Source organism: Xenia sp. Carnegie-2017, unplaced genomic scaffold (assembly GCF_021976095.1).
Source record: "Xenia sp. Carnegie-2017 unplaced genomic scaffold, XeniaSp_v1 HiC_scaffold_2, whole genome shotgun sequence".
Lineage (NCBI taxonomy): Eukaryota > Metazoa > Cnidaria > Anthozoa > Malacalcyonacea > Xeniidae > Xenia > Xenia sp. Carnegie-2017.
This window is the reverse complement of record NW_025813482.1, coordinates 6,800,239-6,824,804: the sequence shown is the minus strand read 5'-3', so window position 1 is coordinate 6,824,804 and position 24,566 is coordinate 6,800,239. Positions and strand designations below refer to the sequence as shown.

At 33.2% G+C, this 24,566-nt stretch overlaps 3 protein-coding genes and 1 long non-coding RNA gene across 5 annotated transcripts; 3 read left to right on the top strand and 1 right to left on the bottom strand.

The window, feature by feature from the left end:
* The first annotated feature begins 870 nt into the window (after nt 1-870).
* On the top strand, nt 871-11,073 carry LOC124439870 (activin receptor type-2A-like). The gene is given in 9 exon segments (XM_046990145.1): nt 871-990; nt 5,846-6,112; nt 6,939-7,009; nt 7,012-7,478; nt 7,480-7,569; nt 7,571-7,658; nt 7,750-7,891; nt 8,131-8,264; nt 9,086-11,073. Coding segments are annotated over 9 exon segments (1,500 nt in total). The 5' UTR covers nt 871-932; the 3' UTR covers nt 9,269-11,073.
* A 529-nt stretch (nt 11,074-11,602) lies between these two features.
* Nucleotides 11,603-17,212, top strand: LOC124439826 (kinetochore protein Spc25-like). 2 transcript variants are annotated; one of them, XM_046990084.1, is made up of 8 exons: nt 11,603-11,824; nt 11,901-11,966; nt 12,763-12,909; nt 13,700-13,804; nt 13,924-14,025; nt 14,283-14,409; nt 16,055-16,099; nt 17,012-17,212. In XM_046990084.1, coding segments are annotated over exons 1-7 (717 nt in total). In that variant the 5' UTR covers nt 11,603-11,655; the 3' UTR covers nt 16,056-16,099; nt 17,012-17,212. The 2 variants fall into 2 exon arrangements, with proteins under 2 accessions (XP_046846040.1, XP_046846041.1); XM_046990085.1 differs by having other exon boundaries at nt 14,283-14,413.
* Nucleotides 17,213-20,348: 3,136 nt separating this feature from the next.
* On the top strand, nt 20,349-22,447 carry LOC124440541 (universal stress protein in QAH/OAS sulfhydrylase 3'region-like). The gene is made up of 4 exons (XM_046990937.1): nt 20,349-20,518; nt 21,298-21,386; nt 21,748-21,851; nt 22,172-22,447. The coding sequence occupies exons 1-4, from the start codon at nt 20,454-20,456 to the stop codon at nt 22,367-22,369; spliced, it is 456 nt and encodes a 151-aa protein (XP_046846893.1). The 5' UTR covers nt 20,349-20,453; the 3' UTR covers nt 22,370-22,447.
* A 768-nt stretch (nt 22,448-23,215) lies between these two features.
* On the bottom strand, nt 23,216-24,494 carry LOC124439828. Its single transcript, XR_006946482.1, has 2 exons — nt 24,128-24,494; nt 23,216-23,600 (listed from the first exon to the last, which is right to left on the bottom strand). It is a non-coding gene; the product is annotated as an uncharacterized LOC124439828 (long non-coding RNA).
* Nucleotides 24,495-24,566: the final 72 nt, after the last annotated feature.

The window sequence follows — 24,566 nt, the reverse complement described above, 5'->3', positions numbered from 1 at the left end:
AATCTAAGATCACAAACATTTGAATGTGATTTGTACTGGTCGAGTATCAAATATTGCTAACCACAACAGTGTTAGTTGTTTCTCACGATACATGACCACGAGAAAGAATACTCAACAATCTTACTGAAAAACGTGTTTCGAAATGTTGCAACACGGAATTTTTTCATTCTACGCTTGTATGAAATTAATTCTGTTAGTTTTTGAGTGCTTATATCGATGTTTTGATAACAAAATATTTTCATAAAATTTACAATTTGACATGATGCATAGTGTCTACGATTCTACTCTCACCTAGAGCTATTCCCAACCAATAAGTTACTCGTTCCCATTGCTTAGCACCCCTCAATATTAAACATACTTGACATTTTTCGCCTCTTGAAGAACTCTTCCCGTGTGTGGCGGTTGTGAGCAACATTCTCACCAAACCGCGGAGATCGCGAAGACGGGGGACGAAGGCATGGACCCCAATATTTCCATGGAGAAGTAATTTATCGGGTAGAATTAAGCTTTCTATCTAAGATTATGCTCTCATCATGCTATGCTTTTGAACAGGCTCAGCGATCATTGCTAAATGACCATTATGAAAATGGTCATAATGTCACATGATGAAAATAAGAATGGTGAGCAAGTCACACGATTTACAAGATTAACTTTTCGCCCAAGGGATAGATCTTGTATGCGACAAAGTAATCATACATATAACAAGAACATTTCTTAATCAATGAGCGGTGTTTATTAAACTTTTTTCTGATCCAGATTTCAGAGTGCGGTGTTAATAACGAGCATATTAAAGAGTCAGAGTGGCTTTTAATCAATCACGTGACACGTTTTAACTGTGACACTTAATTATCCGGGTAATTTCGTATTTCCATTTTCTCTTAGCTCTTCCATAAAGAGAGACGCAACAGACGCGACAATCTGGCGCTTAGAAGATGTTGAATATATATTCTTGCTGCATTGTGATCGCTATACTTTTTCTCTGTCATAATGGTGAGTAGCAAACACGTAATAAACGACTAATAGACTATAAGATTCACATATATCTTGGGGGGTACAAGTTCCATTGTAGTACAATGTTCAAGCCGTCAACTTCTAGGTTTATTATTTATGTAGTTGGAACAACGTACATTTATGCGCTTTCGTTGAGTGTATGTTTCCATTTTTCCTAAATAAAACATAAATATAATCCGAACCCAATACGATTTTCTACATGTTGAGATATATACATGAAATCAAAATGTCCTTTTAACGTGTTATTTCAAAGAAACAACAAACCACGTTTAAAGTTATTCGATAAAAATCGTTAATAAAATCAGTGCTTGTCTTGTTAAAAAATCGTGTTGTAAAGAAGTGATTGATAATTTTTGGTTGTTCAAGAAATTTTTGAAAAACTCCCAGTGCAATCTCGTGTGCAATTCACAACAACGTCTTCTATCTACACCAATGTATAAATTCATTATGATATTAGTTAATAATGCCCTACAAATAAGATTGTAGAAACCTACAATACTTTGTGGAAATGTTATATCAACATTATCAACAATAGTTCATTGTAGTTTCATCATTGTATTTATATGACCTAAGAAAGGCATGCTTGCTTTCATAGTCTTAAATGATAATAGTGAACATACTGTATTGAATTAAGAACAAAGTAATAGCTGTACTTAGGCAATATTTTTGTACCATGTTGTTTCACATACTTTATGTTGTGTAGCATAAAATGGAATTTATTGTAGGTTGATGCCTGAAATTGTAAATTTTCTCCATGTTTTGAAGTAAACATTAAATTGTAAAACAAGAAATATACTTTGTCTGTTTAAGTACAAGAATAAAATGTCCATTTTATTCTCAGTATATGATGTAAACAATTATTGACATAAGTCATGTAAGACTAACAACAAACATGGTAAAATTTTACCACAATCTAATTTGTGGTTGTTAACTACAAGAAGTATTTTTTAAATCCTTGCTTTAGCTTAACACTATAACACCTGTATTCTATAAGCTCACTAACACTCATGCTCACTGAGTGCAGCACAAAAATCGCACTCTCTAATCAATGGCAAAGTCATTACTTCATGAATGGCAAGATTTATACAACTATATTTTACATCAAGCAATCAGTGAAACAAGAAAACCATCTTTAAATTGTTATGAGGTTATTTCAAGGCTCCACTAAATGAGTATGAGCGAGCTTCAACACAATGAAAATGGTGACAGTAAGTTAATAATGTCACTACAAGACCTGTGTATGCTATGTCAGGAGCAAAGATTGAACAAAGTTCTTAATGAAAATGTGCTGTTTTTGACCAAATGCCACTCTACTTGTCATGTACTGGCTCATTATTTGTTCAGTATGAACAATTTTTCCATGGTCATGTATGATAACAAAATCACAAAACAATTGCTAAAATACTAAGTGTCTCACACAATTAATATGCCATGTTTCTTAAATGGTGTCCATCATTTTGTCTGAAAATTTCCACTTACGATTTTGCCACAAGAGTCCATTACTTTGTCTCAGCAATTTTGTAATGAAATCATTCACTTAAATAATGATGTCAATATTTTCAGGAGAATCGTATTGTTTACACTTGTACTAACTTAACTTACCATCATGATTGATTTTTAAATTGACCACATTCTTAGAACAGCTAACAACAGGTTTCTCATTGTAGCCTTTAATCCTGTACTTGTCTTCCTCCAAACCATCTTTAGTGCTAACTAAAAATATTGCATATTCTCAACATTTTCATGTAGTGTTTTAATGTAACATATTGACATTGCACCTAAGGTCACGAACATGTACTTCGGGAATACGATAGTTGGGGGGCAGCTATATTAGTATATTCAAATTAAATTTCAAAGGAACTCAATAAGACAGATCATGATCCCAATCATTAATTTTGGTATGTCCCTGCACCTAAATGTTACAAAATTTAATGATCTTAAACCTTTTCATTTTGAGCGCCATTCAAACATGTGTTTAGTTAGTGTATAAAGAGAAATCTACTCTTTCATTTAGTTTGCTTTGTTCTAAATTTACACTTTCACTCCTCACTATCACTGAACATTTAAATATTTCTGCAAATTATTGCCATAAACTCAACACAATGGAGTTGAGTTTAGTAAACATATTGAATATGATCAGACAGGTTTCAGCTGTTGTTGTGAGTAAGAGTAAGAAAGAGATGTCAAAGGAGTCAACTTAATTTGTCAAGGCCTTCGAGCTCCCAGTGTGTTAGTTTGTTTAGTAATATACATGAAAAAATAATATACATGAAAAAATAATATACATGAAAAAATTTCTCAATTTTGATTGGTTAAGAGCAGTGCAATTTATCATAAATAATATCGAAACACAGTGCAAAAAAAGGAAATACAGTGCAATTTACTTTTGGAAAATATGCTCCTGATTGGTTAGTCAAACAAAGAAGTGATATAAGAGCCAATCAAAATGCAACATTTTGAAGGCGGGAAAGTTAAATTATTGTAAACAAAGCAATTACAATGGCTGGCGTAAGTTTATGTAGATTTTCTTTGGCAAACAAGTTTACAGTTCACCGTTTGCAAGATGTTTGTGGATGAAAATATGAACACTGCTACAAGTGTGTGGAAGCTATGGTGTTGTGAAAAAAAATATCTGAAGGAATTGAAATACGAGCCGGTGGATAGATATTAATAACTCGCCCGCTGAAATGTACGTACGCTGAAGTTAATAATCAATAGAATTGAGAAATTCTTTTATGCATATTATTAATAAGTAATAGCGTAGCTACTCGTGCAATGTTTTTCCTAAATTGCACTCGAAACCATGCTATTATATATAAAAATTGATCACCATTTATGACATATCAGAGATACAATGTTTTTTCAGATTAAATGTCATCACAATTAAAGAGCTATTACCCCACACGGCTTGTCTTGCTACTTGTCCTAAAATGGCTTTTTACTCATTATTGTTGGCTGCCTGATCAGGAATGCTACGCAATGCAATACTTTCTTGTAATGAGCTTTTTTTTGTTGTGGAGTTAATTGTTACCATAGGCACTTGGCGAGTGCCAGATGGCGAGTTTCTATTGCCAGCTGAAAGAAATATTGCAGTAAAAGACTAAAAGTTAGGATGCCAAGGAGTGCCGCACCATTAATTTCTACTACAACGCTGCGGCAATCACTGCGAAAAGTAGAAACAGATTCCGAAAAATAATATAGTAGAAAAATAATGCCTTACTTTATTGTTGCGAAGGATTTACATCTCTCAATCTTGCGTGTAATTTGTTTAGTAAAGTAATTACAAAAAAAGTTGTAAGACAAGTTGCATTGTGTTACAGCGCCTATTTTCGCAGCTCGAATATGTTAATGTAAGATTTCATTTATAAATCAACTTTAACACTTCTAAAAGCAGTCCTATTGTGTCGTAGAAAAAGTTTTGAATTGTTTTTTAAAAAAGGGATTACCGAAGCGAATTTTTTTTTGACTGTTTTCTGTACGTGGAATATTCGACTGCGATAAAAACTTTCATATTTATGAAATGGTTTTCAAAAATAACTTATTGATATATTGTTAATTATTATAAAACTTTCCTACATCTAACTTTGAAGTAATGTCGACGTGCCTGTGTTTAAAGTATAATCATGTTTTTCAATGTATTGTTGACATGTAGTATTTGTCCATACCTAAAGAATTAACATGTCAAGGAACGTTGTTTTGTTATTCATAACACATGTTTAAAAACATAGTTTTACGACGTACAATGCTTATTACACTATTGGATATCGGGCGTGTTGATAATACAATCACTTTAATAGTAAACTTTAATGAATATAGCATCTTACTTGCATTCGGCGTTGTAATTTTAGCGATCGTTCAATCGCTGGCTTGTTTTTTCTCGATTTTTCCTATTGTCAAGACGCTAAGTTTTTGAAGATAGACTCCATTGTTGCGTTAAACCATGGTGAAACGCGAAAAGTTTTTCATACATATAGGTAGGCGACAATTTTGTGAAGAACAAAGTGGAGAATGGGACACACAGTGTGACCAGACTTTCTGAGAGTTAATTCCCAAACCAAGCCCCCAAAATTACAAAAAGTTACCCAAATTCGTTCCCATGCCTTCAATCAAATAAACGCCTCATATCTAAAACGCCCCCTTAAAATGGAAATTGCACCACTGACCACCATCTAATAAATCATTACGATAATATCATGATTACACTTATTTTTCGATTTGGCTCAGAATGAAACAAGACTTAGGTTTTTCTTCATTTGCTCACACCAAGGTGATGGAATGACATAAACGTCTCTCTCTAATAAACGCCTCCTATCAATAAACGTCATTTTCGGTATAACAAATTACTAACATAGCTAAATAATGCGAAATGTTGAACAACTACAACCACCCATAACCTAACCAGATATCGAGATATTTTATTGGTTTTGGTTTTGTGCTTCCATAGCTTAAAAATAAGCCTTCTGTTTTTCCGTACGAACAGAATTTTTTTACTATTATTTATAAATAGCGACACTGTTCTCAAAACGTGCAACTTTGACCTATGGAAATATCAAAACTTCATCGTCGTGAAAAACAAAAAGTTTAAAAGTTGCGAAAGTTACTATTTCAAAAAAATTACTTAAGTAATTACTAAAACTTTCTAATTACCAAAAACATACCAAAAAAGTCACAAATTCGTGAAAGTAATTAAAATCACCAAGTCTGGTCACACTGGTCAACGGGACTAGGAAAACCAAAAGCCAGAATTTCTAAAACAATCAATTTTGGTGACGATCCAGAAACATGCAGCAAAGAAATGATTCTTAATTAACATCATGTTATTCATTGTCTCTAGGTATGAGCGTTAACGCAACTCTATGTGAAGAGTTTACACTTAACAAAAATCCACTTACTCAAATCAAGTGTGATCGTGGTGGTTGTTTTGCTTTATGGAAAAATGTCAGTGGAAATATAACAGTACACCACAAAGGTTGCTGGACGAAGGGAAATGAAAAAATGCCAGATAAATGTCAAGGCATGTCTCAATCGTCTAATTTAATATTCTGCGACTGTGGCACCGATTTTTGTAATAGAAATTTATCTTGGGATGGAAGAAAAAGAGGTTAGTGTATTAATGAGATGATTTTTACAGTACTTTACCATTAACCTCGGTGTTTAAGTTAAACTCGTCAACACATAATCATACCGCTCTTTTAAATTTCTTCATTTATCTCATGACGATGTTTGCAGGCACATTAATATAAATTATTATATGGCAAGCGTCACTTCCGGAAAAATGGCGCGCTTTGATTGGCTCAGAAACAGTTTTGCCTGTCAATTATTTTCCCGTAATCGACCACGGTCCAAAACGCGTAATTTTACTGTCTAATGTAAACAAACTTCGTAAAGCAAACAGCAAAACGCAAAATAAACGAAATCATTTACAAATGTGATTCAAAGGAAAAACACTTGGAAAACAGTTTAACTATCCAGACGATACAATTTGAAACGATTTATTTTTTATGGACGACAACTAGTAAAGTGAAAGCCAACCTGTAAAAAAACACAGCAAAGGACGAGACAGAAAGCTAGCTTCGTTTCAGGTCAAACAATGCCTTATAATAAACCTTTTAATAACCTCGCTTTCTCGGTCTTTACTGAGAAATATCGGACCTCTGTCTTTTTGTACAAACCTCGACCTACAGGCTCGGTCTGTACAAGAAAACTTCCGTCCGATATTTCTCCGTAAAGATCTCGCGCTCGGCTATAAAGGGCTTATTAAAACGCTGACTTCATGCTTAATTTTGACTTATTTTATGTCAGCAGAACGATAGTTTGCTCTCGAGTTCAGGAAATATTACTAAATATTCTCGCACTGAGCATGCGTCAAATTTTTAATTCTTACTATTGGTCAGCGGTTATTATTTATATTGTTTCCTGTGTTTCAGCTTCCACCATCACGAACATTTCTTCCACAGTTGGACAGCCCTCCAAAAGCAATGATCATATCATATACGTCGTATTGGCTGTTGTTGTTCTTGCAATTTTGGTATTTTGTTCTTTATTATTTTCTTGAAAAGACGTGTTCTTAGAAAACCAGAAACAGAAAACATCAGCAAAGCCAGTGAGATTGAAACCTTGATGTCGCCGGATTTTGCCGACTTACCTCCGATTGATCCAAAGGAAGTATTATCTCAGGGTCAATTTTGCACTGTGAGAAAAGGTCGCATGGGATACAAAGATGTCGCTGTCAAAATCTTTCCCTTTGCCCAATTCTCCAAACCAACACCATCGGCTTTGACAGAAGAAGATATATACGTCGTGTGTAAACTTAATCATGAAAATATTCTTAAATTTGTTGGAAGACGCGTTCATGAGGAAGCAAACCAGCAAGAGCTTTGGCTTGTCACAGAATACATCGAACAAGGCTCTTTGTCTGATTTCCTGAAGCGCAACACAATCAACTGGGAAAACCTGTTTCACATGGCTCATGGCCTTGGGTATGGCGTATTTGCACTCTGAAATTCCAAAAGTAAAGCCTTCCATAGCTCATCGTGATATAAAGAGCAAAACATCCTTGTAAAAATAATCTTACATGTTGTATATCTGACTTTGGTCTTTCAATGAAGTTTGATAACAAAGATGGACCCGGTGATACTCACGGTCAGGTAAGTATTTTTTTCTTTCGATGCTATATTCGATTAATTTTATATTGGCAGTGGTTCTTATCATCAAAATGCATATTTTTATTCTCCTAAGGTTGGAACTCGCAGGTATATGGCCCCAGAAGTCCTTGAAGGTGCAATCAATTTTTCACGAGAAGCGTTTCTTCGTATTGATATGTATGCATTTGCACTTTGCCTTTGGGAGCTACTCACAAGATGTACCGCATTGCAAGGAGGTTTGTTTGTTTTATAGTAAGCTTTCAACTCGTTTAGTGAGATCAATGGCTGAGGAAAAATTATTAAAAGTTTATTTTACATTGAAATTATAAAAAATTAGAATTATTTTTTCCTTTTTTTATAAAGCAACGTCTGTTGTACTGATGTCAAAATCTTTTTATTATTTTTGGGTTGATTTTATTTATTTCGTGCAATTAGTTTCGATAGTATATTATTATTATACAACATATGTTTTTAGATCGAACGCCTGAGTATAAATTGCCGTTTGAAGAAGAAGTAGGCATCCATCCTACGTTGGAGGAACTTCAAGATTATGTCGTTAATAAAAAATTACGACCTAGTATTTCGTATGAAATGAAGAACAAAGATCAAGTAAGTCTAAAAGTGCAATATTAAATCCTTTTTGAAAAAATCGACATATGGCCCTTAAATAGAGACATTGTAAGGGTATTCGTTTAATAAATTATGCAAACTATGGATGCATAAATGATGCATTTTGCCATGCTTGGACTGGCTCCAATTTAGAGGCCTTGACATTTCAACTCTTAGAAGGCCCTGAAAACTAACCCTGCACAATTTGAAATTTAGACTTCAGATTCTCTGAAAGGCATTTCTCACATTTAAGATAAAAGTTTTTATTGTAATTCTGAAGCATAAATTATTGAAGGATTTATATCATCAACATGCAACAATTTACGTTTCAGAGCCGTTGCTTATTGAGTAAAATAGTTCTACTAAAGTGTTTTACAAAACAGAAGTTCCATTTCCGATTACTTTAACGATGGTCCAAATTACTATACATTCCTTTGTTCTTCGTCGTTTTAAATATTGTTTTTACTACCTGTACTTTGTCTTGCTTTAAAATTGTTTTACTGTTTGCTATAATTGTAACTCATTTCACAAGTACGATAATTAAATTATTCCTTCAATTTCAGTTATATTTGATATCATATAGATGTGTCACCTTAATAAAGGGCTCATTTTGATCTTCTAGTTGGGGTTGGGGCACACGAATCATAATTGCTTTTATGCTTGATTTCTTTGTATATTAATATTTTGCAATAAATCTGCCCTTGTTTTTGACCATTGCGTACAACACATTGGCACATAGGCCAGCCCGAGCCTGCATTTTACCCATTTTATATCTTTATTAGCAAATGTCTCAACAAGAATTTCAACTTATTTTTTTTAAGGCTATTGATGGCATGTTAGTCACAATAGAAGAATGCTGGGATCACGATGCCGACGCTCGTCTTACTGCTGATTGTGTGGCTGAAAGAATAAAACAGTACTTCGAAAATGGAAAACGGCAGGCTAACACTATTTTTACTGGCATGCATATACAGCTTGAGAAAGAGAACGAACTGTTGGCATAGTAAAACACAGATCTTGATTTTATATTATGAATAAAGGCCTGTTTCAAACGTTGCATTTTACATGAGCTGAGTGCAATTAACACAAAAGATGATGAGGCATTTTATCTCATTTTCTTTTGTCTTTAAAGTGTTCGGCTCATGTAAAACGCGACGTTTGAAACAGGCTAACTGTTGCGCAGGAAACGCAATTTTTATTTCTCTTGCCCTTTAAATGTTCTTTTAGAACATTTTTGATTGGTTTGTTCGACAATGAACGTTTCTCAAGCTGTCAATGCTACTGGGTACCATTTTTTTCATGAAAATTTTATTTAGTTATTCTCCTAGGTCTAGGCACAGTATGGAAACAAACAATAGTCCCACTTCGCTGTACGACGTAGTGCTGCATATTTAATTTGATTACTGGCTACGGCTGGTCACCTCAGCGTTCCTATTGGTCAGAACATGCAATTGAGGGCCACAAGTTTTTCACACTTGTTGTGTCACGTGTTACCCTCTTTTAATAAAGTTTAATCAATCAATAATCAATCAACTAGCTGCCACTATGGTAATCCCATGCGCAAGATATGCCCTACTCATAAAAAATTAAGTAGAGTGGGACTACATTTTATTTCTATACTGTGGTCTAGGTGTCATGTATATAGTTAAGGCAAATCTGCCAAGCATAGAAATTTAAGCTTTATGTGTGTGTGTCATTCACATATGCGCATAACTGTATATGTCATGAACAAAGTTCGTGAAAACGAATTCGTACTTCGTAAACCAAAATGAACATAGTTTATCGAGTTTACTAAGTCGTTACATTTTAACCGGATATTTTTTCCCACCAAAACTGATCTACAAGTCTTTAATCATCATCGCAACTCCGGTGTTGCTTACAGCATAACAGAACATCTGGTTTGACTGCAAAAAAAGTCAAAAACTGCTGATCAACTAAGCTAACTGTTACAGGGAAGTATATTGTTTCTTCCCAGATGATGTACACAGTATGTACATAGTATGTACATTTTTAGTTGCATTACTTATAATTATTTTAGTACCATAGTCAATCAAAGCTATTTCATAGCAAATTCTTCGTTACCGATGATACAGGTGATATACGCAAGCTCTGGTGCAATCATTAAAACACATCCTAGATTTTAAAAAAAAATGCATCTCTTACACATTGAAAATGAATAGAAAATTGCCATGATCGTTTTCTTGTATTTGTCTACTATTTTAAGTAATATATCGATCATTTAAAGGTTGCTCATAGCTTGCTGCAAACTTTTGCATCTGAGGCAAAAAATTGTGTTTATTAATAAGTAAAATATCTCTTCGTGGTATGGACGTAAATGCCAGATTAAACGAGAGTTTACAATGTTATACTATTTTACGACTAGTTCAACTTGTGTAGGTGGTACTCATACCGCTTGACCATCAAAGCAATTAAAGATACCAACGCAAAATACAAAAAGCATTTGGAAGGAAAGCTTTGTGAGCCTACGAAAGTTATTTAAGTTAGCGTTTCCTGTCTATTCATGAAGTGAAAATAGACGTATACAATTTGATCACTTAGCCTATCATATATTAGTCGATAAATCAACTACAAGCTAATTGATGGGTATATATCGCATACGCAATCGCCAATATTTCTCGGGAATGATAAAATGAATATGTGAGGGATTGTTTCTTAAAATATATAAAATATTATAATTATTTGTAGATTAGTCTGTTTTATTATATCATTACGAATTTTTGATGTTTTAACAAATTTCATCATTGTAATAACTTTTATGTGTTCATTGAATAAATATAAATTACATGTATATTGAAGTTAGTGATTGTCTAAGTAAGTGCTAATGTCAGCATTTCCCTGGTTTACTTTCTAGAACTATGGCATGCTATTTCTGGAAATTTTTCACACCATCAAAAGCGCGACTACCTCTTTTTTAAATAAATGCATTTTGTTGAGCTATTGAGAATAACAATACCTTATAATAAATAAACAGAGGTACCTTGCTGCTTTTTCTATTTTTCAAAAAGTGCAATTGTTGGCGGCCTTTACGTAATGGGACTTGCGTGACGTGGAAAAACTGTTGTCTGTTCCCGGAATTGAACTGTGCTGCTGAGGCCGTGCTCATTTTATGGCCTGTGCTAAATGTGCATTTTTAATTTTGTTCATCTTATAATCGACTCAATGACGGTGGTCTGTTTTTGAAGTTTGCCAGCTGTGACCATGTTTTGACCTGGTGTGACCACTGACCACTGTGTTTGTGACACCACTTCGATAATTGAGACAGCTTGAAAATTAACTCAAATATCGCTCCAGATATATGTCAGGTCAGTGATATTCGACGCGCCATTTATAAAATTGTTTTAAAGATATTCAAAAGAAAATTTCTGTCATTATGGAACAAAATAATTCCCAGCAAAAGCGTCAAGAAGAACTGGACGTGTTTATTTGTAAGCTCGATCAAATTGAGGAAAAGTTTTTAAACGAATGGACAGGCGAAACGCTTCATAATCTAAATAAACTTTCACATGAGAATGTGGAAGCAAACTTTGAAAGTCGGAAAGGTGAATTCATAGTCAATTTGTTCTTATAAAAGATGAAACATCTCAGACTAAGAGTCTTTTAATTTGTGTTTTAAAGCAAGAATCGAGGAAATTAATAACAAGATTCTGCAAGATCGCGCTAAGGTTGAACAAATTTGTTCAGGTACAAAAATCGTTACATAGCACTGTTTTTGTAGCATTTTCTTCAATTCGTCAGCAATTTGATTTAAGGATTTTATTGGAAGAGAGGGCACAACTTTTTGATGCAGATTAAGGAAGGGAAATTCAAAAGATGTGATGCTGTAGTATAGTATTTACACATATTATTAAATTTGAATCATATTCAATAAAAATGTTTGAACTCATAATTGAGAAATTGCTTATCATTAACTAACAATCATGTTGATAGTTTGGGCACAAAAATTTTTCTTTATCCTGACCTTATTTCCCGTAACTACTAGAACATACTATTTAAGATTTGCAAATGATTTGTGATCTTTTGAAATCATCTTTGAAAAAGACAATTTATGATTGCTTATGATTTTTTTTGAGACTTGCTTACTATGACGACTTAAGATACCTTATTTTACTTTTATTCAACCAGTAAACACCAAAGGTATTTATTCATCAGATTCCTGGGGATATTTGTTCAAACAAAACACATTAAAAGTGAGGGCATTTCGCAATCTAAGTTTTGTGCTTAATCCTAACAAGCTGTGTATCATTTGATGCCTTGCTCCAATGTTGCCAAGTGCATTGCACTTATAAAAAAATGCTCAATGCAATCAACTCACTGTATATTATTTTCAAAGTGTCATTTTTTGAGCACACTCATAACCATGTAATTGCACATAAATAGTTGTTCTGCACAATCCTAACTGAAGGAAAATTTTATTGACCACCCCCCTCTCCTTCCATGAAAATATAACCAATAAAACTGCTCTTAATTTTTTTGATAGCTAAAAAAGAGCAAGAAGCTACTTTGGTGTCTGTGAACAAAGAGTTTGAGAAGTTAACTGTTCAGACTAAGGAACTCTCGGAGAAAAGAGTTTTGAAAGAGAAGCATTTGAATGATTCCAAACAGCAAAATATTCAAGAACAACAAGGTGAAGTCATGTGATGTTTTGGTTTGTAATTTGCAACATAAATGCTTGTAAAACTCAAAAATGTTGCTTACTTAGGAATCGAGTCAAATACATTTTAGAAATGATGCTAATGAAGAACAAACAACTGTAACACATTTGATCTGATTTAATTTTAGTACTTTAATCAATATGTTGACACTATGTATGATTACATAAATGGTACAATCAAGGAATAGTTAGAATTCAAGCTATACAAAAAACAAGCCACATTCAGATAGAAAGTACATGGTAGGTCCACTTCTTATTGAATCCCATGCAGTTTATCTTTGGATGTTGTTTTTAACTCATCAACATTGTTGAGATGTACGAGTTTTACCTTTTTCTTCCCTTAGGACTAAATGTTCTTACTGGGATTGAGATATGGTGCATTAGCTGAGCAATCAAGCTCACTATTATCACATTCACCAAACCAACGCGTTGCTTTTTTTATCTCTATACGCAGGAGTAAATCTTGCTGAAAATATAAGATCAGCATCAATTGATCACCAAAGATTTTCTCCCGATTAAAGCAAAAACGCAGTAAGATGTTCGGGTTGACAAGCGCATTATTTTTTTTACGAAACAAAAGAAAACAACATAGAGTGCGATGATTGTGTTTCGGGTAACAGTTTAGTAGAGGGAACGCAAGAATTACTACTATTTTTTCTTTATGCGTCGTTGTGTTGTTGCTTTCACCTAAACATGTTTCTGATGTTCCAATGTGTTTTTACTATCGAAATCATTGCCAAGTGTAGTTCATTTGATCTTATAGCATGTCGAAAAGCATCTGAAAAAATGCAGTTAAAGATGAATCAATTTAGCAAGGGCTTAACACTGTTTCAAAAATATCTTGGTTTTACATTTGAAAAAATTGAAAGTAAGTAAAAAAAGATATATTTACACGCATTTTGCTTGTTATAAAGATCTCTAAAACATAAGTCCACGTGTTATCTATTATTCGTGTTGATAAGACTATGCCCTTTTTGTTTCCTTCAGAAGACTTGCTAAAGTTTATTTTCAAATTTATCAATCCCGACGATCCTGAAGCGCCTTATTCGTTCACGGTTCACGTGGATGAAATAACAGGAGTGTATAGCGGTTTGTGTTTGCTCTTTATAATGCTTTGCTGTTTGATAGAAGTAGGGAAATATTGTTCGTAGATGTTGACTTTTTAGTTTATAATGCAATCCTGAGAATGACTGTTGATATTGATGTTGAGTGACGTTTCACTTTACTCTGAAGATGACTATCGCTAAGGATGTCAAAACGTCTGTCAACATCATCGTTTTCCTTACGTCATATATATTTTATCAAACATTATCACATCCATTGATTTTGCATTCTATTTTTGGTAGTCACTGATTGCTCTCCCATGATTGACCAACTGGACGATTTCGTTGGAAAACTGAATAAAACAAACGATTTTTCACTTTTTATCGTCAGAATACGTCAAAGCTTCAAGCAAATGGCATGCAAAGTGTAGTATGTATGATTTTTTCATACGTATTTAAAGAATTATTGAATATTGCTTTTGTGCATAACGTATATAGTCTCAGTAGGTAATCACGGTGCAATATGTATGCTTTAATGTTAGCTGATATATGCACTACGTATTTGCAAGTTGCTATTGGCAAAAAAATTATCTTTCCACTGCCTTTTGACAAAATGTGACGTTGCAATTAGGCTGAAACGTCCAAAATGTAAAATAATACTTTGTTGCCAAAATATTAATTATCATTGTACAAGAGCTTTCATGCTGGCCCAAAGCCATCTTGGATTGGCCATAATTTCTGTGCCCAAGTTCATAAAGATACGAGCAACTCCGTGGAAACAAACAGTCCAATTGCAAAATCAAGTGCAATGCAAATACAAATTGTGTGAAAATTAGTCATTGCACAAATTGCATTTCCAATCAAATTACAATCGTTGTATTTGTTGTACACGTCACGCATTGATCGTGGGCTCTTTTTCTTTTTACCAGAGACCTGGTATAAACCAGTGGTATCAATCGAATAACTATAATATTGATTTTCACTAGTTTGTACGTATTTGTGTGTTTAGGTAGAAAGAGTGTGTAAACCACGAGATTTTGATAAAAAAAGGCACTAGATAAAGGGAGACAAGCAAGCATTAAAGCAATCTTAAAATAAGTTGAAAACTATTTATACAAGCTCACTAAGTTGGTCAATGAAACTTCATCAATCTAATAATGATAGCTTAAAACTTATTGAAATACATATAATAAGCTTGTCTAAATCTATTTTACTTTAAGTACCACTCCAATGCTCACGAAAGAACTGTAGAAATGCTTGAGGTCGTCGTTGTTGACGTTGCTACTTAAATCTTAGTTCTTTGACATAACTGAATAGGATATTACGTGTTTTGTATTACTATATTTCTAAAATCATTTCGTTGTAACGATGTAAATTGTACATTAAAAACCCAATCTTAACAGAAGCATGAAACGACAAGGTTGTCTCAATTGCAAACCCTACTAAGAATACTTGAATTGTAAATATTTGCTTAGTTTGAGCTGTAAAGGTTTACGTAATTAAATCTAGTATTAAGATAGGATATTGGATCAGTGTCAGTAAAAAATAGTATGGGTATTAAAATCATTAGCTATGATATGCTAAAATAAAACGTTTTCACATTACGCAAATTGATTCTAAAAAATTTCATAAATATTGAAATTCGATATTCTACAAATAAAACAATACATCAGAACTCAACAATACGAAGGTTCATTTATTTTTACATACTAAATTACTTAAAATTTTTACTTTTCTTTTGGAACAACAATAACTGGAATATTCGCTCGACGAACAACATAATCACTAACGCTGCCGAATAATGACCGAGAAATTTTCCCCAAACCACGAGTGCCAATTATAATAAAGTTTACGTTGCGTTTGAGTGCCTCATCGCAGATTGTTTGTCCAGCGCGTCCCGGTACTGTAACTGGCGTATAATGCTCTAGAATCTTCAAAAAGAAAGTACAATAACTTTTGTTGAACCTTCTCATTCTTTAACAGAACAATACCATTCTTCTACACTCCTTAAAATAACTTTCATTATCAGACTGTGAGTATAAGCACACTTGTAATTGATTTTTCTCTTATTTTAGACGAACCAAAATATCTACTATCTTTCACCAAGACTATATTTATAGGTGGGTTTAAACATAGTAAATAGCACTTAGTTTAACTGTCTCATTCATTACACCTTGAAACATCGTAATTTATAATTTCAAACAAACTGTTTGTCAGTCTTCATTATAGTAATTTTTACCTCGTATGCAGCGCATTTATCTAGAAATCTCTGCATAACTATTTCAGCTCCCAATTTTGCTTCAGTCATGCTAGCTTTCCATGATAAAAGTCTGATTCAGGCTCAACTAAAAATAATTCAGGGTATAAGTATTCATATAAAAAAGCGATTCATATATTTAATCAAATACCAAAATCTTGACATCACAAGCAAGTCCCATTTTAAACAATTTATTTTTCATTCACAACGATTCAAGCATTTTAGCATCTTTTGCACAGCCGTAATAGTGTACTTACAAAATTATTAACTATTTAAAACATATTGACTTTGACATCATGCTACGCCCAGTGAGTATTTGACAGTGAACTCTATAACAACGTATATAGTTCAACGTATAGATTTGTATTAGTATTTACTGGTATTTGATAATCTAAGTACTCGTGAATGTAAATGTTTTTTTTAATAATACTCTGTACACATTTTTTGAGCCACTTAGTATTTAAGGAAACAATGAAAAACAGGGAAAGCTGATAAAATTCCCGAAACTACTATTCATAGCCATTATGTCTAGTCGTTCCTTCCTGTCCGAAGCAGTGTATTTGTAGTCATTAATTCATAATGACAATAATAATAATATGTTATTGTGAAAAACGCATACTGTTCAACAGACAGCTCACCTTGGTATCGACCACTTTGTAAAGTTGGTACTTCAAATACATGAACAAGAATAACTTTAGTTTCTCTTGTGTGTATATGCGTTACATACCCTGTAGAAATAAAGCAAATGAACAACATCGATTTGTTTGTCTTGTAGGACTCGTAAAGAGAACGCCATTAATCACTGTCATGAAAAACATTATTCGATGTTTTGAGTATGTAAATCAGTAGGTAGGTAGTTGAAGTTTCGTTTCATGTATAGCTCTATTGATTGCTTTTGATAATTATTGTACTTACATATGACCTGCGTGCATTTATATTTTTCTTTGAGGTAAAAAAAAAAAGTTGCTTAACCTGTGCATTCAGAATATGTATTTAATATAAAAACGTATAGAACGTGTTTGTTCAGCAAATGGTAGTGTTTGCAACGAGAGTAAATATTTTTTGAGGGTGTATAAACAAGATTTCGCCGTATATAAATGAATGATGTACCACTTTACACAAAACACTCTCATCACAAAAAATACTGGACTGCCTATAGAGTCTGCACCTGTATCTGCAAATGTTTTCATCTGGCATTTGTAGTGATTTCTAATTTCAATATATATTGCCGATAACAATCAGGGTTTCATCTATGCGATTAAAAGATATTAAAATTTACACTTTGTGAAACGACCGAAGTCCTTTACTCAACCCGAAAATTATTTGGCTTAACCTAAAAACATTGGACTTATTAATAAAAAGTATAACAGTACATATTGAAGAACACATATTGAACAATATACTTTGAAAAATACACGCAACAACACATGTCAATAAACGTTGAAAAAACCCATTGCCGGAACACTGCACGTTGAACAAACAATCAAACAACACATGTTGATTTTTGTCGCACGTGAACTAAATTCCAACAACTTGTTTACCAGTTATGGCTGAGTTACTTCAGAAAAGTAACCACTAAACATGTTGATGTAAAGAAAATCGTCAGTAAGTAGCACTTAGAAATTTACTTGTTGAAAAGCAAAAGAACTTTGTAGCTATTTTAATATGAGTTGTACACATGCACAGCAAGAACAGCAGCACATATGATGTGTATTTTATTTTGATACACAACAGTTAGCATGCATGAAGACTTTAAATCAATCCAACTTGCAGAATGTTTCAAATAGTACAAATTCTAACATAGTCATAAGGTTGCATTACTGATAAAACAACTGTATTTCCCATAAATGAACTTAGTTGCCATGAAACCATTAAAATAGTGTATATAAAACCCAATTGTTTTGAAAATGGAAAGTTTCAACCACAACACAGGCAAATCCATGATTTCATCCAGGTAAGGCTGTTTTTTTTGAGATGTCAAAACGTAATAACATTTTAATTGATGAATTATCAATCAAATTATCCTAACTGAAGAGGTGTTTGCACCCTTTAAACCTCTCTCTAAATCCACTCCTGCATACTGTTTATGTACAAGTAATTTTTGTAAATTTCAACAATTAATTGAAATTACATATAAAAACTATAATTACTAATATCCTCGGAATATACCATGTCTCTTTGCATTATCTGTATGATCTACCAATGCTGTCTTCCTTATAGATTGTTGTGAAGCTTTTGACTGGGGGGGGGAGTGGGCTACAAACCCCCAAAGATGCGGAAGTTGGTAGCTATTAATGGATCCAGGACAAAGTTCAGGAATCATGCTTTAGTAAATCTTAAAATATAAAGCCCCCACCACCATTCCTTTCAATGACTCACGAGAGAAATTTTCCTCTAATCTTTAAACAATTAACATGGTTTATTTTGAACAATTATTGATGTAACACCAAGTAAATGTAGGTTATTTACCAATTAGCAGCAGGGTACATATCAATTTTGTTGTGGTGTGTAGTCCCAAATGAGACAGACTAATTGCCTACAAAAATTCAACAGTACCAAAACAAACATAGTCTTGAGTCATGAACCTCAAACAATGTCAAATATGGCATTTGCGAAGCTAACTTTAAACAATTAAAATTTCTTTCTTAGAGCATATGTACTTGAGAGTGGTGTTTATTTGGCAACTTTACTTTGACACTGACACTATGTATAACTATATATAGTTGAGAGTGGTGTTTATTTGGCAACTTTACTTTGACACTGACACTATGTACAACTATATATAGTTGAGAGTGGTGGTTATTTGTAAATTTTACTTTGAAACTGACACTATGTATAACTATGTAGTTTTCACTGTTGGGTCTATGTAAATCTTCACTATGACACAGGTTTTTTGAACCTACTGTGTTATATTGCAGGGGGATGGGGGGATTGTAACACCCCCAACACCCCATATATTAATGCCCCAGAATTTTTTAGAGCTTATTTTGAAATAAAGCAAGCCCTGCTAAATTTACCTAATTTTGCTATTTCCTTCTTGACAAGCATGCTTGCAAGGGTAATAGAAGTACTGACGAAGAAAAATACTTAAGACGAATATTATTAAATCTTAGTTGACAGAAGCAAAAGCATGGTTTCCATATTGTTGTAAAAGTGTCCAGATAATGTCATACAAAAGTCTACTTTACAAAGTTTAATAATGAGCGTGAACGTATCCACCGCAATAATGAAAATGCGTATAAATTAACGAGTATAGTCTCATTTCTACTATGCTCATCGTCATCTGGAAACCAGTACTTCTTCTAAATATCCTATTCCTAGATTTTAATAAATCAAACTTTCGGTTTGTTTATACGTATTACATAAAAGTATGTAAACTTACATTCAAATGCTTTTTCACTGTTTTGACTTCCATCAACGGCAATCAATACCACACGCTCCGTAGGCTTGTTTTCTTCTGCAGCCATCTTTTTAGGCAGATATCAAGATTTTCAATTGGTTAGTCGACAGGCAATTTCAAGTTATACGCCAAAAAATTTGATTCGCGGCGCCCGCTGCTTATAAGAGAGAAAGGTAATAAAAATTGCAATGTAAAGTGAGCAAAGTTATTATAACGTTGACAGCTCTATTTATGTTGCACCTAGCGACTAATTAAGAACATCTATATAAGTGGTATGAAAAGTGGTTGGGCAAATGTTTTATTCATTGATTTTATATAAAGCGTTGGCGTTCTGAAAAAGATCGCAAAAATATTCATCATCTTTCATAACATGTAAATTCAACATATTTCACAATAATGACATATTTGTAATCGGTCTGATTTGTATATTATTTCGAAAGCCAAGTACTATTTTGGTTTTTTCCTTTTCTCCCCCGTGTTGTCTAATTCTTTCAAAGTCTAACTAAGCAGATATTTAGCTTTATTGTATTATTAATTTATTCGTTGTTACTTACAGTTGTATTTTATATTATATTTATTTACAACAACGAATGTTTTAGTTAAAATCAATCCGTAAAGTTTGGTCGAAACTTATTAATCCCCCGGCGGGAGGGGAATATATAAATCCATTTTTTGTTTACGGAAAGCAGAGAGTGGGCGTATATTATATATTGATTTTATTAATGTTTTATTGTGTTGCCGCTTTCTCAGCCTCACAGATAAAGCATTATTTCATAGCGTTTACTCAACGAGCTTAAAAAGTGCTTGAAAAGTCAACATGTCTTTCAAAGTATTGATTCCCGTTGATGGCAGCGAAAATAGCGAGAAAGCCTACGATTGTAAGTAAAACGATCATCTATTGCTGCTATGAATGCTGACGATAACAGCTTTGGAAATAAAGATTGCGCATGATAATGAAATGACAGAATGTTATTGAGTTGATTGAATTGATTGTACTTTTTACATTCAGCGCAAAATAACGTCAAATAATTCCTTACTTTCTTCAAAAGACAACTTTGATTGTGGAGATTTTGTGACTATTTCATAGGATACTTCCTGTCTTATACCATAGTGAAATCATTTATAGATATCTAAAAGACGAGGGATGCGATATGTTGAAAGTTGATTCATTCTTAGCTAATATGTATGTGTTAAAAATAATCCGCTACATAAATTTCATCTTTGATGAGCTTTTTGTATGGCTGTCCACTCCGCTCGCCCGGATTTTAATGACGAATTTGTGACTAGTTGCCTTGAACATTTTAACATTTTCGCTTGCGCTATATTTATTAATCAATATGACCTGCTTGCGCAATATGTAGATAAATAATGGTAATAACAGTCAGCAACTTGTGCATTGCTTTTCATATGCTTGCATTCCCATGTAAACGTTATGCTAGTGAATTAAGTAAAAGATAAGGAGGAAAAAAACTTCATTGATTGTTTTAGATTACACCTTTCATTGCTCATGAATAATATCGAGCTACAATATGATCTTAAAATATTTCTGCAGTATGGATTATCTTTTCGTATGAACTGCTATACATAACTAATATTAAATATTTATTCTTTATTTTATGCAATAATCATTTTTGCAATCAATGTCATATTTCTTTTTATAGGGTATGTAAAAATATGTATCAGCCAAGTCATGAAGTGATAATTTTCCATGCTCATGTGCCCCCACATCTGTCTACATTTTCTTTTAAAGGTTATTTATGATTTACTTCTTTGTATCTCAGTATCCATGATATAGATGGACTTACTTCCATCTTAGTTTAGAGTTTGTACTTTCTCAAATTTACAAGCTTGCATGCTTGCATACATGGAAATGACTCATTGTCTTAGGCACTTTCATGGTGAGAAAATATTTGTTACAAGTAATGGGCATTTCTGTCTAGTGTTTTAAAATTTTTCAATTTTGTAAAAAATGTTATCATTCTATAATTCATGATTAAAACAATACTTTGCGTGCATTTAGCTAAGCTATGTACAAGGAATGTTTATAGTCACTTAAAAAATTCTATCACTCATAATTATTAATTTACTATTTTGTTTTAAAAATTTCACAGATTTCATGCATGTCCCTGCTGAAGAATGGCAGCAAAAAATGGAGGCCAGTGTGAAAGAAGTGCAAAAATTGGAAAATCACTATATAACTAAATACCAAAGCAAAGTAATTTCATTTTTATTCTTGCTTTCACTGCTTTTGACCTGTGACAGTGTTTTTCAAAACTAAAATGAATTACAGCATCATGATCATAGATATAAAAAGTTTTTTTACAAACAGAGATGTTGCAAATTTAATTTAGCTTGACATATTACACTACATAGCAACTGCTTTGCACATTTACAATTTATGCATGAATTTTGTTTATATATCAATTGTGAAATGTTCTTGACTTTTAGTATTGTTGATCTAACATGCATTTATATCAAAATTTCTTGGATATTTTAACTCGTACTGTTTTATTGTCCTACTTATGTACATTTTAGGTTAAGCCTAAGTTCATCTCAGAGAATTGCAACAAGCCTGGTGAGGCAATTTGCAAGTGTGCTAAAGCTCAAGAGGTTGACTTGATTCTGATGGGAACTCGAGGACTTGGTTCATTACGTCGCACAGTACTTGGTAGTGTTAGTGATTATGTTCTTCATCATGCTGAACGTCCTGTATCGGTAGTTCCCACACACTAGATCACTTTTTTTTGTTATTTCTTTCTTCTACTTTTGTATCAGCTACTTAACTATAATGTTACAAGTTTCCAAGTAAAATTGTTCTGAAATTTCTTACAAAACAACCGCACATACCAGCAGCATTCAACAACAAGATCTTTAAGTATAAGTGATATCTAGCTACTTTTCTATTTGAAGAGATTCTGATTAGAGTATCTCGACTGGTAATCAATTAAAATAATTGTGAAAATTGCAAATAATATTCTGTCTTTTTGTATTATTGCTTTGTTCATTTTATGTTACAAAGTCCAATAAATCCTTTTTTAGTTACGGTAAATAAGTTATAAAGTAAATGGTTTGAACCCGGGAGTATCGTTATATGTTTGTAAATGATGATCGTCCAGGTTAATAAAGTCCTGAGAAGGACTGTTTTTGTTGTTGTTGACTGACGTTTCGACAACCTTAGCGGTAGTCATCTTCAGAGTCAAATGACTAAATTCATTTGACTCTGAAGATGACTACCATAATCAACAACAACAATCCTTCTCAACTCGGACGATCATCATTTAAACAAATAAATAAGTTATTTAAAAGTTTGATGAATTATTTCAAGATTGAGTTCTGCTTGTTAGTTTCTGTGGTCAGTTACCAATTCAAATAAATCGTACAGACTTCGTTGCCTTTTCCAATTAAGTAATGGTATTTAGTGTAACTTGTGTATGTAGCAAACTCTGCAAGCTTGGGAAGTTTTTTAAATTCTTTGAGGGATAAAACGCTTATTTGAGAGGCGTTTTTCAAAGAGAAACGTTTATTTCAAAAGTTCGAAATTATAGCTTCAGATAAGTCCAATGTAGACAAAATCTATAGTTTCTATTCTGATGCAGCTAAATTTAATGGGCAAATATAACTGTAATAATGGGAAAATCGTCGTTTTAATAGAAGACTGACTGACAGAGTAAAACTGAACTATCTATATAACAAGTCAAAGCAATAACCTTCAAAATATTCTTAGAACGTTGCCATGTGTCATATGAACAAACGTTTCCTTGAATCCCAACTTCTCCCCACCAGATCGCACGTCTATTCTCTGTTTCTCCATTTTCGCAACAAACATTTCTCATACCATGGTTTTTCGGCTTTTCTCAGAAATCCCATTTCATATTCCCTCAAACAATACGTTCCACTTTGTATAACATCGTAGATCTTGCACCAGAGATGTAAATTTTCATGACATAAGTCGACTCAATTTTGACTATACAATGAGTTGCCTTATTAAAGGTTATCATCGTAATACTTTAAATTCATGAACTCGATTATTTATTTCAACATTAAAAAACAAAACGAATGTAGATAGCCCTTTTTTGCCACGAAGCCCTCCCTATGAATGTATAACGCTCAGAGTTGTATAATGTAAAGATATATATTTTAAACGTATAAAAATGTTTAAAATTGGCTTAAATTATACGTCAAGAAACAATAGTGGATCGAACCTTTGCAGTATCCAAGGATTATAGTTTTATTTATGACAAAGCAGTTACGTAAGTTTAAACCGGGCAGGCTGCTCGTGGTCCTTCAAGGATCGGGTGGCCCCTCCACCGAAATCGGACAACATAAACATATTCTTAAAAATCGTTAATAAACCACAATATTAGCTGGTTCTCAATGTATAAACCGAAAAATACAAAATAGGGCTATCAATTTACTACCTGGAACACGAATGACTTTCAATGAGAAATATTCAGTGCATATCAACTTGTTCAAAAAATACATTTAACTTACTTTATTATCTTATCTGTATTGTCATAAATAGCACCGTTCAGGGTGTCGCCCTTGCTAACCGATTGCTTGGGTGCCAAATATTTATAATATGTGTGTTTTCAAAAAAAAACACATTGTTTTTCCGTTTTGATGGCGGCCCTCATGAGTGACAAGTCATTTCTTGTAAGTTCAAGTTCAGTCAAGAATAGTTTAAAAGCACGACATATCAAGTCATTCGAAGCTCTCCTTTTGCATAGCAAGCCCGCAAATTTAGCTACCTGCTATGCAAATTGTACAATGACATGGTCGTTATAAATATCTGCAGAAATCGTTTGTTTTTGCATTGAAGTATATGAACGCCAGTGGAGATGACATATGTCATTCAATGAATACCTGTCACGAAATGTGACTTGTTTCTGGTTTGTATCTGTGTCTCATGACCAAAGCCTGCACATCTTAT

Bases quoted from the DNA above. Each gene is read 5' to 3' on its own strand.
- LOC124439826 (XM_046990084.1), top strand. From the start codon at position 11,656: ATGGAACAAAATAATTCCCAGCAAAAGCGTCAAGAAGAACTGGACGTG. The intron at 12,910-13,699 runs GTGAAGTCATGT...TTGATCTTATAG, and splicing joins AAATATTCAAGAACAACAAG to CATGTCGAAAAGCATCTGAA. The intron at 13,805-13,923 runs GTAAGTAAAAAA...TGTTTCCTTCAG, and splicing joins TACATTTGAAAAAATTGAAA to AAGACTTGCTAAAGTTTATT.
- LOC124440541 (XM_046990937.1), top strand. From the start codon at position 20,454: ATGTCTTTCAAAGTATTGATTCCCGTTGATGGCAGCGAAAATAGCGAG. The intron at 21,387-21,747 runs GTTATTTATGAT...AAAATTTCACAG, and splicing joins GTCTACATTTTCTTTTAAAG to ATTTCATGCATGTCCCTGCT. The intron at 21,852-22,171 runs GTAATTTCATTT...TGTACATTTTAG, and splicing joins TAACTAAATACCAAAGCAAA to GTTAAGCCTAAGTTCATCTC.